The sequence below is a fragment of the Ovis aries genome, chromosome 3 (assembly GCF_016772045.2).
Source record: "Ovis aries strain OAR_USU_Benz2616 breed Rambouillet chromosome 3, ARS-UI_Ramb_v3.0, whole genome shotgun sequence".
Lineage (NCBI taxonomy): Eukaryota > Metazoa > Chordata > Mammalia > Artiodactyla > Bovidae > Ovis > Ovis aries.
This window is the reverse complement of record NC_056056.1, coordinates 56,461,840-56,478,612: the sequence shown is the minus strand read 5'-3', so window position 1 is coordinate 56,478,612 and position 16,773 is coordinate 56,461,840. Positions and strand designations below refer to the sequence as shown.

General features: G+C 41.7%; 1 protein-coding gene across 2 annotated transcripts in view; it reads right to left on the bottom strand.

The window, feature by feature from the left end:
* Positions 1 to 16,773, bottom strand: part of DNAH6 (dynein axonemal heavy chain 6) — a 289,159-nt gene that overhangs the window by 180,129 nt on the left and 92,257 nt on the right. For both annotated transcript variants that reach the window (XM_004005864.5, XM_042246026.1), the window contains exons 22-28: positions 16,422 to 16,602; positions 9,914 to 10,010; positions 7,295 to 7,514; positions 3,423 to 3,587; positions 3,224 to 3,337; positions 289 to 414; positions 48 to 203 (exon numbers count right to left, since the gene is read on the bottom strand). In XM_004005864.5, coding sequence (XP_004005913.3) covers positions 48 to 203; positions 289 to 414; positions 3,224 to 3,337; positions 3,423 to 3,587; positions 7,295 to 7,514; positions 9,914 to 10,010; positions 16,422 to 16,602 — 1,059 coding nt within the window. The remainder of the gene's footprint in view (positions 1 to 47; positions 204 to 288; positions 415 to 3,223; positions 3,338 to 3,422; positions 3,588 to 7,294; positions 7,515 to 9,913; positions 10,011 to 16,421; positions 16,603 to 16,773) is intronic.

Here is a 16,773-nt window from a genome sequence, read left to right as displayed (position 1 = left end):
ATGATGGGGAAAAAAAGCAGTCATGAACCTAACGGTCAGTAACTTACCGTGAGAGGAGTAATAACTAATCTTGGGCATGCACCTAAATACTCATAGCCATAGGTGTACTGAGAGAGTGCCATCCTTGCCACACAATTGTCCAGGTCTACATCCCAGTAATAGCGCAGCTGTCTCTGCCAGTCAAAGGAGTCAACTACCTGCACCTACATAAGTGACGACAATGATACACTTGGTAGATGCATTCATTTTAGAAAGAAACATATGATTTTATTTGAATGAAACAGTTACCTTGGCTTGAACAAGTTCAGTGACTATGTCTCTTGCATGTACATCAATAGTAATTAAGGCAGTTATGATGTTTCTGTGTAATTTAGGAAGAGTGCCTCGGACTATTGCAGCCAGGGCATTTAATCTCTACAAAAGAAAAAAAATGTGATCATTAATTTTCAAAAATCAGTTTACAAGTATATCTTTTTACTATTAGGTTTGGAATAGATATTTGCCAGAATTATCTATAAAACTAAGTATCTATAAAATTAGATAGTTTTAGGACTTCCCTGAAGGTCCAGTGTTTAACATTCTGTGATTCCAATGCAAGGGGTGCAGGTTCAATCCCTGGTTGGGGAACTAAGATCCCATGTGCCATGTGGCACTGTCAAGAAAATATAACATAAAATAATATAAAGATGACAAATTTATTAATATTTTTAAAATTAGACAGTTTTGACAAATGTCTATTCCAAATTTCATAAAAATCTGTAATTCTGTGACCAAATATGACAACAGTTTAACTTATTTAATTCCAATAAGACTTCTGTGAAGTACATACTAGATTTACCGCTATTTCACGTGGGAGGAAACTGAAGGTCAGGGAGGGTAAGTAAACTGGTGGCAGTCACAGTCAACAAAGTGGCAAAAATGAGACTTAGGTAGACATTTGCCTTGAGGAAAGCTCTTAACCATCCTGTGATGATGTCTCCAGAGAAGACTGTCCTCCTCAAAAATTAAATGTGATTAAGGTAGTGCTTCTCATTTATTGGGCTAGGTTCTTTTATTTTTGGATATTCAGAAAACTCAGGCAGCTTAACCAAGCCAATGGCTGATTAACCAAAAGCATTCACGTTAAGTCGTTAAATCTTTTTCAAAGAAGGGCAGTAATTCTGAAAACCTTGACCGGCTGAATTTTCACTCAGGCTGATCCTGATCAACCTCTGTAAAGAGATCAGTGGGACTTGCCATAGTGAGTCTTCTCTCTGGAGCTCTCTGAGGTGAAATTCTATTGAGAATCTCATAAGAGAGTTTTCTTTTACTTCAAGGAAGCCGTTTCCTGCTTTTTCTAAGTGTGATTTTCTAAAAAATCTTATTTTGGCCATGCCCTGAAGAATGCAGGATCTCAGTTCCCCAACCAGGAATCAAAGCCGTGCCCCCTGCAGTACAAGAGCAGAGTCCTAACCGCTGGACCACCAGAAAACTCCCCTAAGGGTGAGTCTTTACAACTGCAACATTGCTTGGAAGTAGAACTGAATTTGGAATTGAAGATCTGGCCCCGCTGTAAGCTGCATTTTCTAAGGATAGGTTCATTTGAATCAGTTCTGATGAGATGGATGAAACTGGAGCCGATTATACAGAGTGAAGTAAGCCAGAAAGAAAAACACCAATACAGTATACTAACACATATATATGGAATTTAGGAAGATGGCAATGACGACCCTGTATGCAAGACAGGGAAAGAGACACAGATGTGTATAACGGACTTTTGGACTCAGAGGGAGAGGGAGAGGGTGGGAGGATTTGGGAGAATGACATTCTAACATGTATACTATCATGTGAATTGAATCGCCAGTCTATGTCTGACACAGGATGCAGCATGCTTGGGGCTGGTGCATGGGGATGACCCAGAAAGATGTTATGGGGAGGGAGGTGGGAGGGGGGTTCATGTTTGGGAATGCATGTAAGAATTAAAGATTTTAAAATTTAAAAATAAAAACTAAAAAAAAAAATTTGTGTAGAATAGTATTTAATTCATTCAATCTTTTTTTTTTTAATATTTTAGGGCTTTTTTTTAAAAAAAATTCGTTTATAATGTTAGTACATGATTACCTGAGGGAAGTTATTTCTGTAATTATAACTTCTTGGAAAGAGGGCAGAAATCAAGATAGTTTATGCAGGTATCATGGTGAGGTGAGGTGAAGTCGCTTGGTCATGTCCAACTCTTTGCAACCCCATGGACTGTAACCTACTAGGCTTCTCCGTCCATGGGATTCTCCAGGCAAGAATACTGGAGTGGTAATTCATTCAATCTTATGGCTTTAGTGATCATGCCTGAGGGTTCTATAAAACAGTATAAAAGCATGTGTTGGGCTTAAGAACAGAAATGGCACAAATCCTGTGGTTTTCCTGGATCATATCAACTTCTGGGAGAGACATCAGGATCCAGTATACCATTTCTTCTTAAACATGGCAAACCCTGATAATCCTGACATTTTCCTTTTGAATTGCTTTTTTTCCTTCTATTTTTAAAAGTATTCATATAAATATGGCAATGTGGGAGACCTGTGTTTGATCCCTGGTTTGGGAAGATCGCCTGGAGTAGGGCATGGCAACCCACTCTGGTATTCTTGCCTGGAAAATCCCCATGGACAGAGGAGCCTGGCGAGCTGCAGTCCATGGGTTCACAAGGAGTCAGACATGACTAAGTAACTGACCACACACATAACTACCATGCAAACATCAAGGGAGTATTGCTGAGAAAACTTGAACAGAGATAGTTTCTGTGAGCACTCCAAATCTTTGGATGTCATCTCAGAGCCTTACAATTTTTTTTAACAGTTAAAAACGATTCAGTTTTATTGGTTAATATATATTTATTCCATACATAGTCGAAATAGAGCCTTTTACAATTCATTCTGTGATCCCTGATTAAAATACAGAGTACAGGCTTTCAGAAACATTTTTGTTTATGTGACATAATGACATAATGACACTTCATGATTTCTATGATTTACAAAACGGAGGCTAATCATTTAGTTAAGTAATGTTTATGACTTCTCTCGTCAATATTAGAAAGATGCAGCAAGTTTTTAGTAACCTGTCACTGTTTTATCCTTACAAGAAGAACCTTACAATTTCTGAAGTAGTGAATTTGTATCAACCACTCCCATAAGAGCCACTGGGACTATCTTGCCGAGCGATACGTCTGATATTGACCTGCCCATAATCTCACCTCAAAGTTCACTTTTTCAAAATCTTCCAGGGCCTCTAAGTGATTCCCCTCTTCTTTTTCCAAACACTCCGTCAAATCGCGGCACCACATGATTTGAGAAACGGTCAGGATCACCTGCGGGGAAACACCCTCCTTCAGTGTGGGCTTCCTCTCAGCCGAGTAAGATGCAGAGGCAGAGATTTAAAGGAGCCTAAGTTACCTGAGAAGGGTGGCCTGCTACCACCCACACTGTTCTCTGTTTCCCCAGATAGTCCGCGATGGCGGCTTTGCACAGGCGGCGCAGAGACGTGAACATGGCTTCCTCCACTTTGCCCAGCCACTCCTCCACGTTGCCTCGGGCCTTTAGGCCTTTCCCCAGGCTCACCTGGGAGGTAATCAGAGAGGTGATAACATCCTCCATACATCCCTAACAGAATCCTGAGCTCGGTAAACACGGCAGCGGGGCCACAGACACTGAAACTTTCTATACATATTCCACTCTCACTTTACCCACTTCTACTTAAAAAAAAAAAAAAATTGTTTGGCTATGCCTCATGCAGAATTTTTAGTTGTGGCACGTGGGATCTAGTTCCCTGCTGCTGCTGCTGCTGCTGCTGCTAAGTCGCTTCAGTTGTGTCCCACTCTGTGCGACCCCATAGACGGCAGCCCACCAGGCTCCTCCGTCCCTGGGATTCTCCAGGCAAGAACACTGGAGTGGGTTGCCATTTCCTTCTCCAACACATGAAAGTGAAGAGTGAAAGTGAAGTTGCTCAGTCGTGTCTGACTCTTAGCGACCCCATGGACTGCAGCCTACCAGGCTCCTCTGTCCCTGAGATTTTCCAGGCAACCAGGGATCAAACTCAGGCCCCCTGCATTGGCAGCATGGAGTCTTAGCTAAGGAACCTCTAGGGAAGTACCTACCCACCTCTGCTGCTGCTAAGTCACTTCAGTCGTGTCCGACTCTGTGCGACCCCATAGAGGGCAGACCACCAGGCTCCCCCGTCCCTGGGATTCTCCAGGCAAGAACACTGGAGTGGGTTGCCATTTCCTTCTCCAATGCACGAAAGTGAAAAATGAAAATGAAGTCGCTCAGTCATGTCCGACTCCTAACGACCCCATGGCCTGCAGCCTACCAGGCTCCTCTGTCCATGGGATTTTCCAGGCAAGAGTACTGGAGTGGGGTGCCATTGCCTTCTCCGCTACCCACCTCTACTTGGTGCGTTATTTCATGGCTTCCCTTTGGGGCCAACTCTTGGAAAGAGGAGCCATGTGTGTGTGTATGTGACTCAGTTGTGTGGAAAGAGGAGCCGTGTGTGTGTGTGACTGTGTGTGTGTGTGTGTGTGACTCAGCTGTGTGGAAAGAGGAGCCATGTGTGTGTGTATATGTGTGTGTCACTCAGTTGTGTCCAACTCTTTGCTCAGTTGTATCCTGCCCACCAGGCTCCTCTGTCTGGAATTCTCCAGGTAAGAATACTGGAGTGGCTTGCCATGCCCTCCTCCAGGAGATCTTCCTGACCCAGGGATGGAACATGGTCTCCTGCATTGCAGGCAGATTTTTTACTGTCTGATCTACCAGGAAAGCCTAAAGAGGAGTTTATGTGTGCTCAATGAATTCCTCCACTTTCTTTGCCTACCTGCGGCCATATGATTTTTGGCTCCAACCATTCCTCTAAACCTGGTCAGGTTATTAAGGTGATCAGCTGGGTGCGTGCTCAGTAGTGTCTGACTCTTTGGACACAAGCAGACTGCAGCCTGCCAGACTTCTCTGTCCATGGAATTTTCCAGGCAAGAATACTGGAGTGGGTTGCTATTTCCTACTCCAGGGTATCTTCCCAATCCAAGGATCAAACCTGTGATTCCTGCATTGGCAGGCGGATTCTTTACCATTGAGCCACCTGGGAAGCCCCTAAGGTGACCAGTGTTCTCCCAATTGTTCACTCCAATTGACACTTTTCAGTCTTTTTCACATTTATTTCTTGGACTTTCAATGACTTGCTGCTGCTGCTGCTGCTGCTGCTGCTGCTGTTGCTAAGTTGCTTCAGTCATGTCCGACTCCGTGTGACCCCATAGATGGCGATCCACCAGGCTCCGCCGTCCCTGGGATTCTCCAGGCAAGAACACTGGAGTGGGTTGCCATTTCCTTCTCCAATGCATGAAAGTGAAAAGTGAAAGTGAAGTCGCTCAGTTGTGTCCAACTCTTCTTGACCCCATGGACTGCAGCCTACCAGGCTCCTCCATCCATGGGATTTTCCAGGCAAGAGTACTGGAGTGGGTTGCCATTTCCTTCTCCAATGCATGAAAGTGAAAAGTGAAAGTGAAGTTGCTCAGTCGTGTCCGACTCTTCCTGACCCCATGGACTGCAGCCCACCAGGCTCCTCTGTCCATGGGATTTTCCAGGCAAGAGTACTGGAGTGGGGTGCCTGCCTTGGTTATCTGGGCTCCAGAGTCTGCTCACGTCTTCTGCCCTCGCTTTACAGGTCCTGTCTTCCCTGAATCCTGGCCTAGGTCTTTCCTCTCTCTTCTGCACTAGTGATGAGCAAAGTCTTTTGCCAGAGAATCAATTTAGGTCAAGTAAAAAAAATTATTGAGGTATATTCTATAAGTTTCAGGAGTACAACATAATGATTCAATATTTTTATAGATTCTACTTCATTTAAAGTTATTACTTTAATGGTTATACTGCCCTGTACAATATTTCCTTGCTGTACAATATTTCCTTGTTGTTTATTTATTTTATATATGGTACTAGTAGTGTGTACCTCTTAATCCCCTACCCCTATAATACCCTACCCTCCTTGACTCTTCCCACTGGTAACTAATTTGTTTTCTATATCTGTGAATGTTTCTGTTTTGTTATATTTACCAGTATGTATTATTTTTTAGATCCCCTATTAAGGGAAAATATACAATATTTGTCTTTGCTTATTTCCCTTGGCATAAAACCCTCCAGGTCCATGTATATTGTTGCAAATGGTAAAGTTTTATACTTTTTTATGAATGAGTAATATCCCATTACTCTGAATGGCATTACTGATGCAATGGACATGAACTTGGGCAAACTCTAAGAGATGGTAAGGAACTGGGAGGCCTGATGTGCTGCAGTCAATGGGGTCACAAAGAGTTGGACTGGACTTGGTAACTGAACAACAACAACAATATATATATATTCACACACACATACATATATTCACATCTTTATCTATCCATCTGTTGGTGGACACTTAGTTTGCATCCATGTCTTGGCTATTGTAAACAGTGCTGCTATGAACATTGGAGTGCCTGTATAGTACAAGTGAAATGCCTATGGGTTCTTGCTGATCCCATAGATATACTACTGTGTTCTAATTGGATTAAAATCCTTGGCATTTCCCCAAGTGACTTGTCTGTGTGGAATGCTCTCCCTTCCATGTCTCCTCTCCATCTTCCTTGGCTGCCTCTGTGTGTGTGTGTGTGTGTGTGTGTCTGTTTGTGTGTGATTCTCCTATGTGATGTCACTTGGTTCCCCATATTCTGCTAGTGCATTCACTTGGTTGATGCCTACTGTATTCCAGGCACTGTGCAGAAAGAGCCTAGGAGACCCTGCAGTCAAACAGTGACAACTAATACTTCATAGCACCCGCTTGGTACTATTCTAAAGTAATGTACATACAGGAACACCTGAAAAATCCCCAGCAACTCACTAGTTGGGCACTATTACTAATCCTCATTTTATAGCTGAGATTAAAGATTGGGAGTGGAATCCAGGTGACCAGGCAGTAGAACCAGCTCTTATCTAGGCTACTCCTTTGCTCCTTGTGGAGAGTTAAGACTTGGCTCCAGTTCTTTCCACCCTGTTTCCAAGAACAGAGCACGTACCTGTTATTACATTTAGTATGGGACTTTTCAGTTGTTTGACTATGTCTCTGCTGGACTCTGAATTCTTTAAGGGAAAGAATTTAATCATGGTTATTTTTGAAATTGTTGAGCCAGCCCAAGACCAGGGCATGTAGCACTTGGTGAATGCTTAGCATGCTGATGAATAAAATCTCCATTCTCCAACCCTGGAAGAGTAACAAAGTTTACCCATAAAGAATTATAACAAGAATACCTTACCCTTTCTCCCTCTGGTGATAGCATCGCTAAAATATCATTAGTGTAAACCTTTTCTGGCTCTGCATCCATTCCAGGAATTTTTCCCTCAGTAGGAGGCAGGAGAGCAAATTCAAGCTTTGAAATGGAGTCGAAGCATTTCCTTAAGTGTGGCTGCACAGCTTGGGGATTTCGTGTCTGGGCCAAAATCTCCAAGAGCTCATCATTTGACAAGAAGTAAAATCTAGATTAAAGAATATACTTAAAATGTAACTTGAAATTGAAGCAAAACCTTATATAGGCATGAAAGATGAATTTCTTGCCCACATCTCTTCCCCATCCACTGATTTCCTGGACCTATTGGTCTTAGGTTTCTGGGGAAGCCACACATCTCTAAATATGATTATGATAAAGATTAGTGTGGCTGCATCTCAAGGGTCTGGAGTTAGTGCCTGGTACATAAAAGGTAGAGATTTTTCATAAAATTTGTAAAAATGCTAGCACTTGCTATGATACTGATTTGGTCACATGTCTGTTACTTGGCTTTGAACTCTTAAAGTGAAGCTAGATTATTTGTTTTCCCTAGAATCCAGCCTTGTACCTCATATATACCTGATATTCAATACATAATTTGTTGAATAGATGCATGCGTGGTTGCTGGAACCTTATTTGATTCTGTGACTACACACATGTGGGCTGTGCTGATGTGAGCTAGCAGGGGATTTTCTTAGATCTTGCCCAACAGGGCCATTTGAAGGCATGAAGATATTCTATGGGAAAAAAAAAAAAAAAAACTGGAGAAGGGGCATACCTGGATGCTGAGGGATGAGAGAGAGGGATGAGGGTCTGGCTGGAGAAGACACTTCACTCCTATGGAGGAAACAGCCTATGAGAGATCCCTCAGGACTGGAGGAATCTCATGAGCTCATGGAAGGCCCCATGTGAGACAGGGGGCTAGTTGGGTACCAGCCAACTCAGATTGCTCCTGCTGTACTGCCTCTCCTCCCTTCCCTGCCCCAAATCTGGAGATCCCAGAAACCTAATAGGAAGTAGGGAGGGTTGACCATTATACATCCTTATCATCACTAAAGGCTTCAGCCTTGCAACAGGCCTGGGCCAGAGAAGGGAAATGTTTTCACTTTGAAAGAATTTCAGAGTTTCGACAATTACAGATTGTTTAGTGGGTTAAGGCAACAAGAGATTTTTTTGGCATTATTATCTGAGAATGGCCAGAAAATTCATGAGGTCTGCTTAAGATTCTGAGCAGGAAGAAACTAGCGCCTTGTAGGGAATGCAGAGGTAGTCTTTAGAAATAAAGATGTTTTGGGGTTGCACTCTATCAGTCCTACCAGATACAGAATAATTCATCTCCCTTTTCAACGAATGAAACAGACAACTGTCAAGATTTGACTATGAACCCTGACAGAGCAGGAACCATGCTGCATTCCTCTTGTGTCCCCAGGACCTAACTTGTGGCCCCAGGAACTAGTTCATATGGTTCCTAACCTGTGTTTGTTAAGGCTTGGAAAGTGAAATCAATGGTGCACAGAGCCTCTTGACCTAATAAACACTGCAGACCTAGTTGACATTAATTCTAAACAAAAGGAAAAAATAAAAGCTTATGCTTTTGGTGTTCAGCATTATCACAGGTAAATTTGTGTCCAGGTTTCTTTAAATATCAGAAGTAGTGTACAGATTTTCTCTGTACACTGGGGAGACCCAAGCTGGGAGCCATTGATTTAAGAGTGAAATAAAAGGCGCATCTCAAACATATTCCTCTATCTTTTCCTATGTTGCCTGAATCTGTTGAACTCAATCAAATCTTCCAGATCTTGGATGTCTCATGCATACACATACCCTGGCGTGGTACCTAGAAACAAACCCTCTTAACCAAATAACCTACGTAAGCATATAACACTGGCTCACTTGGACAGAACTTATCAGCCATTTCTTTTACAGCTAACAGGAAAAATCCACAGAAGATGAACATTTTGTGATATTGTCTATGTTGCAGTACAATGTGCCCCAATGAATGAAGTCTGGAGCTCTTGTGATCATCAGGTAGTCATAGTCTGTTTGTATATAATCACACCGGAACGGTATATTTACATGACTGTCCACGTGCTAACCATGAGCTCCATTAGAGCAGGGATCTGGCCTTTTCTTCTTATATCTTTAACACTGAGCAAAACATTCGGTATGTTTCTGGAATGAATGGATGAGTAAAAGATTTCATTTGGAATTTGTGAAATGACCTTTTAGATGACTTCTACAGTGACCCTCTTAGGCCATCAATTAGCCTGAAGAAACCAGCTCAGGCAACAAAGGTCTCTAACTTTTTACTGATACATCTGTGGGCACATGCACACATGCAGGTGCACACATACACACCCAGCAGTGAAATGGTGCTGTGATCAAGAGTTCTTCCAGCACCTACCCACTTACACCAAACACTGTATCTTTATCCTTGACACGTACATGCCCCAATCCAGAGATGAGCTACATTGCTATTATGAAATATATTTCCTGCTTCCCTTTTTGGTCCCCTGATGTTTTGAGGTTATAGTTTGTTTTAAAGTATATCTTCACAAATTCATGGAAACTCAACTACTAAAAGTGTTGTTGGTAGCTTTATAAACTTACCTTGGAAAGATAACTCTTTTTGATTCTAAATATGCCTCTAGACACTTCTGAATTTGGTCAAGTAATGCATTATTATTTTGAAAAGTCTCCAGAAGTCCTGTTCATTGGAAAAAAGGTATTGGTAAAGTCGTATTGAAATAAATAGAGAATATAATTTTAAATATGATATTAACTTTGTTTAAAAGCTTTGGATTTATTTGGTAAAAGAATGGCCTAATAAATTAAAAGTTGGGAAGGTTGGTTAAGAATGTTAAGTATTTTTTAGCATCTATCTTATTCTATTTTTTAATTGAAGTATAGTTGACTTACAATGTTGTGATAATCTCTGTTGTATAGCAAAATCACTCAGTTATACACATATATACATTCCTTTCTTTAACTTCTTTTCCATTATGGCTTACCCCAGAATACTGAGTATAGTTCCCTATGCTATACATTAGGACCTTGTTGTTTATCTATTCTAAGTGTAATACTTTGCGTCTACCAACTCCAAGCTCCCAGTCTATCTCTTAATGATGACATTAATTTTAATATCTGCCACTGAAGAAAAAGCATTTAATTTGAAACCTTTTTATCTGGCATCACCCACTTTTGGGGATTCAGTCAGTTCAGTTCAGTTCAGTTCAGTCGCTCAGTCGTGTCCAACTCTTTGTGACCCCATGAATCGCAGCACGTCAGGCCTCCCTGTCCATCACCAACTCCCGGAGTTCACTCAGACTCACGTCCATCGAGTCAGTGACGCCATCCAGCCATCTCATCCTCTGTCGTCCCCTTCTCCTCCTGCCCCCAATCTGTCTCAGCCTCAGAGTTTTTCCCAATGAGTCAACTCTTCACATGAGGTGGCCAAAGTACTGGAGTTTCAGCTTTAGCATCATTCCTTCCGAAGAACATCCAGGACTGATCTCCTTTAGAATGGACTGGTTGGATCTCCTTGCAGTCCAAGGGACTCTCAAGAGTCTTCTCCAACAACAAACTTCAAAAGCATCAATTCTTCGGTGCTCAGCCTTCTTCACAGTCCAACTCTCACATCCATACACGACCACTGGCAAAACCATAGCTTTGACTAGACGGACCTTTGTTGGCAAAGTAGTCTCTGCTTTTGAATGTGCTGTCTAGGTTGGTCATAACTTTCCTTCCAAGGAGTAAGTGTCTTTTACTTTCATGGCTGCAGTCACCATTTGCAGTGATTTTGGAGCCCAGAAAAATAAAGTCTGACAGTGTTTTCACTGTTTCCTCATCTATTTCCCATGAAGTGATGGGACCAGATGCCATGATCTTCGTTTTCTCATTGTTGAGCTTTAAGCCAACTTTTTCACTCTCCTCTTTCACTTTCCTCAAGAGGCTTTTTAGTTCCTTTTCACTTTCTGCCATAAGGGTGGTGTCATCTGCATATCTGAGGCTATTGATATTTCTCCCAGCAATCTTGATTCTAGCTTGTGTTTCTTCCAGTCCAGCGTTTCTCATGATGTACTCTGCATAGAAGTTAGATAAGCAGGGTGACAATATACAGCCTTGACGTACTCCTTTTCCTATTTGGAACCAGTCTGTTGTTCCATGTCCAGTTCTAACTCTTGCTTCCAGACCTGCATATGCAGAAACTTATATAAGTTTCTCAAGAGGCCGGTCAGCTGGTATGGTATTCCCATCTCTTTCAGAGTTTTCCACAGTTTATTGTGATCCACACAGTCAAAGGCTTTGGCATAGTCAATAAAGCAGAAATAGATGTTTTTCTGGAACTCTCTTGCTTTTTCAATAATACAGTGGATGTTGGCAATTTGATCTCTGGTTCCTCTGCCTTTTCTAAAACCAGCTTGAACATCTGGAAGTTCACAGTTCACGTACTGCTGAAGCCTGGCTTAGAGAATGTTGAGCATTACTTTACTAGTGTGTGAGATGAGTGCAATTGTGCAATAGTTTGAGTATTCGTTGGCATTGCCTTTCTTTGGGATTGGAATGTAAACAGACCTTTTCCAGTCCTGTGGCCACTGCTGAGTTTTCCAAATTTGCTGGCATATTGAGTGCAACACTTTCACAGCATCATCTTTTAGGCTTTGAAATAGCTCAACTGGAATTCCATCACCTCCACTAGCTTTGTTCGTAGTGATACTTCCTAAGGCCCATTTGACTTCACATTCTAGGATGTCTGGCTCTAGGTGAGTGATCACACCATTGTGATTATCTGGGTCTTGAAGATCTTTTTTGTACAGTTCTTCTGTGTATTCTTGCCATCTCTTCTTAATATCTTCTGCTTCTGTTAGGTCCATACAATTTCTGTCCTTTATCGAGCCCATCTTTGCATGAAATGTTCCCTTGGTATCTCTAATTTTCTTGAAGAGGTCTCTAGTCTTTCCCATTCTGTTGTTTTCCTCTATTTCTTTGCATTGATCACTGAGGAAGGCTTTCTTATCTCTCCTTGCTATTCTTTGGAACTTTGCATTCAGATGCTTATATCTTCCCTTTTCTCCTTTGTTTTTCACTTCTCTTCTTTTCACAGCTATTTGTAAGGCCTCCCCAGACAGCCATTTTGCTTTTTTGCATTTCTTTTCCATAGGGATGGTCTTGATCCCTGTCTCCTATACAATGTCACGAACTTCCATCCATAGTTCATCAGGCACTCTATCTATCAGATCTAGTTCCTTAAATCTATTTTTCACTTCTACTGTATAATCATAATTAGGTCATACCTGAATGGTCTAGTGGTTTTTCCTACTTTCTTCAATTTAAGTCTGAATTTGGCAATAAGGAATTCATGATCTGAGCCACAGTCAGCTTCTGGTCTTGTTTCTGCTGACTGTATAGAGCTTCTCTATCTTTGGCTGCAAAGAATATAATCAGTCTGATTTCGGTGTTGACCATCTGGTGATGTCCATGTGTAGAGTCTTCTCTTGTGTTGTTGGAAGAGGGTATTTGCTATGACCAGTGTGTTCTCTTGGCAAAATTCTATTAGCCTTTGCCCTGCTTCATTCCGCATTCCAAGGCCAAATTTGCCTGTTACTCCAGGTGTTTCTTGACTTCCTACTTTTGCATTCCAGTCCCCTATAATGAAAAGGACATCTTTTTTGGGTGTTAGTTCTAATAGGTCTTGTAGGTCTTCATAGAACCATTCAACTTCTGCTTCTTCAGCAGTACTGGTTGGGGCATAGACTTGGATTACTGTGATACTGAATGGTTTGCCTTGGAAACGAACAGAGATCATTCTGTCATTTTTGAGACTGCATCCAAGTACTGCATTTCGGACTCTTTCGTGGACCATGATGGCTACTCCATTTCTTCTAAGGGATTCTTGCATGCAGTAGTAGATACAATGGTCATCTGAGTTAAATTCACCCATTCCAGTCCATTTTAGTTTGCTGACTTTTAGAATGTCGATATTCACTCTTGCCATCTCCTGTTTGACCACTTCCAATTAGGTCCAATTTCATAGACCTAACATTCCAGGTTCCTATGCAATATTGGTCTTTACAGCATCGGACCTTGCTTCTATCACCAGTCACATCCACAACTGGGTATTGTTTTTGCTGTGGCTCCATCCGTTCATTCTTTCTGGAGTTATTTCTCCACTGATCTTCAGTAGCATACTGGGCACCTACCAACCTGGGGAGTTTCTCTTTCAGTATCCTATCATTTTAAGTCTTTTTATTCTGTTCATGGGGTTCTCAAGGCAAGAATACTGAAGTGGTTTGCCATTCCCTTCTCCAGTGGATCACATTCTGTCAGACCTCTCCACCATGACCCGCCTGTCTTGGGTGACCCCAGACGGCATGGCTTAGTTTCATTAAGTTAGACCAGGCTGTGATCCGTATGATTAGATTGACTAGTTTTCTGTGAGTATGCTTTCAGTGTGTCTGCCCTCTGATGCCCTCTCGCAACATTTACCGTCTTACTTGGGTTTCTCTTACCTTGGATGTGGGGTATCTCCTCACTGCTGCCCCTCCTGACCTTGAACGTGGAGGATTAGGGGTGCAGAAACTAAAGCCAAACAACTGCCTCCTCTTGACCCTCCAAACAAAGTCATTCTCTAAACGCTACATATTCTTTGTCACTTCCTTACTCATGTCTTCTATTTCTTCTGCCATATTTAGATGCTGAAATTGTGGCAATCGCATCCTATTTCTTCATCACTAAACAGTACCACGTTAAGAAGCAAGATTCATGTCTCACTTGACATTGATGTTTTGGTACCTATCACACTACCTGACTTCTATACCTGTTCAAGAATCATATCCAGTCTTTTCCATGGTCTCCAAGGCTCTATGTGATCACTGACCCAATCCAATCCCCAACCCACTACCCAAGCACACTTACCTCTCTGGTCTCACTCCTAAGCCCTCTACTGTGCACTGCTCTCCACCCTGCCCTGGCTTCCTTGCTGACAGGAGTACACACTAAGCATGGTTTTACTTCAGGGTCTCTACCTTTGTTTGCTCTGATGTTAGCAATACTCCCTTATAGCCACAAACATATTTCATTTCTTCATTCTTGCAGATTTCTACTCAAAAGTAGTCACTTTATCAAAATATCCTTTCAACATACACACATACACAGCAGCCCCCAGCTATTCTTTTGCCACATTGCTGCTGCTGCTGCCAAGTCGCTTCAGTCATGTCTGACCCTGTGGGACATAGATGGCAGCCCACCAGGCTCCTCTGTCTCTGGGATTCTCCAGGCAAGAACACTGAAGTGGGTTGCCATTTCCTTCTCCAATGCATGAAAGTGAAAAGTGAAAGTGAAGTCACTCAGTCATGTCTGACTCTTCGTGTCCCCATGGACTGCAGCCTACCAGGCTCCTCCATCCATGGGATTTTCCAGGCAAGAGTACTGGAGTGGGGTGCCACAGCCTTCTCCGTTTGCCACATTACCCTACTTAATTTTTCCTCACAGCTTTATCATCATCTGAAATTATATATATATATATGTATATATGAGAGTATAAGTTGCTTAGTTGTATTTGACTCTTTGTGACTTGATGGACTGTAGCCCACCAGGCTCCTCTGTCTGTGGGATTCTCCAAGCAAGAATCCTGTAGTGGATTGCCATTCCCTTCTCCAGGGGATCTCCCTGACCCAGGGATTGAACCCAGGTCTCCTGCATTGCAGGTGGATTCTTTACCATCTGAGCCACCAGGAAAGTCACTTCTGTATCTGAAATTCCTGGGACTAAATGTATTTTTGAAGTCTTTTTTTTTTTTTTAATTCCAAAAGTTATACAACAAAAGTCCAGTAGAGACTGGGGCAGCACTATGCAATGAGACACATTAATATTATTGCAGCAAAAGGTTTGAATATGCACACTGAGTGGGGGTGCTAGACAAGATAAAAGGTCTTTCAGAGATATCCATGTTTTAATCCCCAGAACTTGAGAATTTGTTACGTTTTTATGGGAAAAGGCACCTGGCAGATGTGATTACATTATGGATCACAGGATGGGGAGATTATCATGGATCATGCGGTGGAACCAGTATAATCACAGGGTCTTTATAAGAGGTAGAGAGGGAGATGTGATGGCAGAAACATAGACTGGAGTGATAACAGTTGTGGCTGAAAGGGGACTAGGAACCAAGGAATATGGGCAGCCGCTTGAAGCCCCAAAGTTTTAAGGTTTTCAATACTATCATCTCATAGAGTTTTTCCGGTCTGTTTCTGTAAGAGTCTTTGGGCAGAGAGCACAGCCCAGCAGCTGCTTCTGCCTGAAGGAGGCTCTCTGGGGTTATCACCAGGTCAGACCATGTACTGCCATTTACAGAACAAGCCATTGAGCTGAGGGTTTGATAGGAAATGTAAAAGTTCAATCACTGAATATGTGCACCCCAAAAGATTTTGATTCTACATCCCTAGAAACAGAACTTACTAAAACACATTTCAATTGTAAAACCCTGGGGACTCTACTCAATACTCTATAATGACCTATACGGGAAAAGAATCTTAAAAAGAGTGAATATATGTATATGTATAACTGATTCACTTTGCTGTATACCTGAAACTAACACAACATTAAAAATCAACTATATTCCAATAAAAATCAACTAAAAAATAAATAAAACACACTTCTACCCTGAGATTAGAATCACCATTAGTGGCGTTATTTGTAAGTGGTTGTAATGAATTACTTAAAGTGTGAAAATTTGTATGGTTAGAAGTCTGTAAGAACTTTAACAGAATGGGTCAACTGAAATGTAAAGGTATGTTTTGTAACCTAAATTGTGAGATGGAAGCATCAGTGATACTGTGTGAGGCAACATTCCCCAAAGCTACACACAGCAAAAGAAGGAGATGCTTGTGTGTCAAAACCATGAACTGAGCTGAAAGATAATGATGATAATACATTGATAGTAATAAAATAACAAGTGTTCAATTCACATTGCTTATCAAGAGTGTCAAAGGTACTACAAATGTTCCTGGTCATCAGTGCTGACTAGATGAAGGGTTGAATGTACCACATATTATTAGAATCTTACAGGTGATGAATGCTTTGGATGACTGTAAAGTCTTTTTGTGTGTTTCTTTTCTACCTGGTTGAGTAGCTGCTCGGAGAGCGTTAGGCAGCCGGTTAACCTTCCTCATGATTTCCTTCCATGACTTGTCCACTTGAAGGAACATCTTGGCCTCTGCAGGCAACTGCCTTTGAATATCTGGAGCATTAAAAATACTTTCTAGGTAGAGCCAGTTTCTCTGGCAGTTCAGCCATTCTTCCTAGGAGAAAAACAAGGACATTATCAAATTTTTTCACGCAAAGTTGAAAATACACAGCTATGTTAAAAATAACTATATGAGGATTCACTGTATTTTCTACATCTTGGCAGTGTCTTACAGGCCTTAATTTTTCATTAAAAATTTTTTTTATTTTATATTGGAGCATAGTTG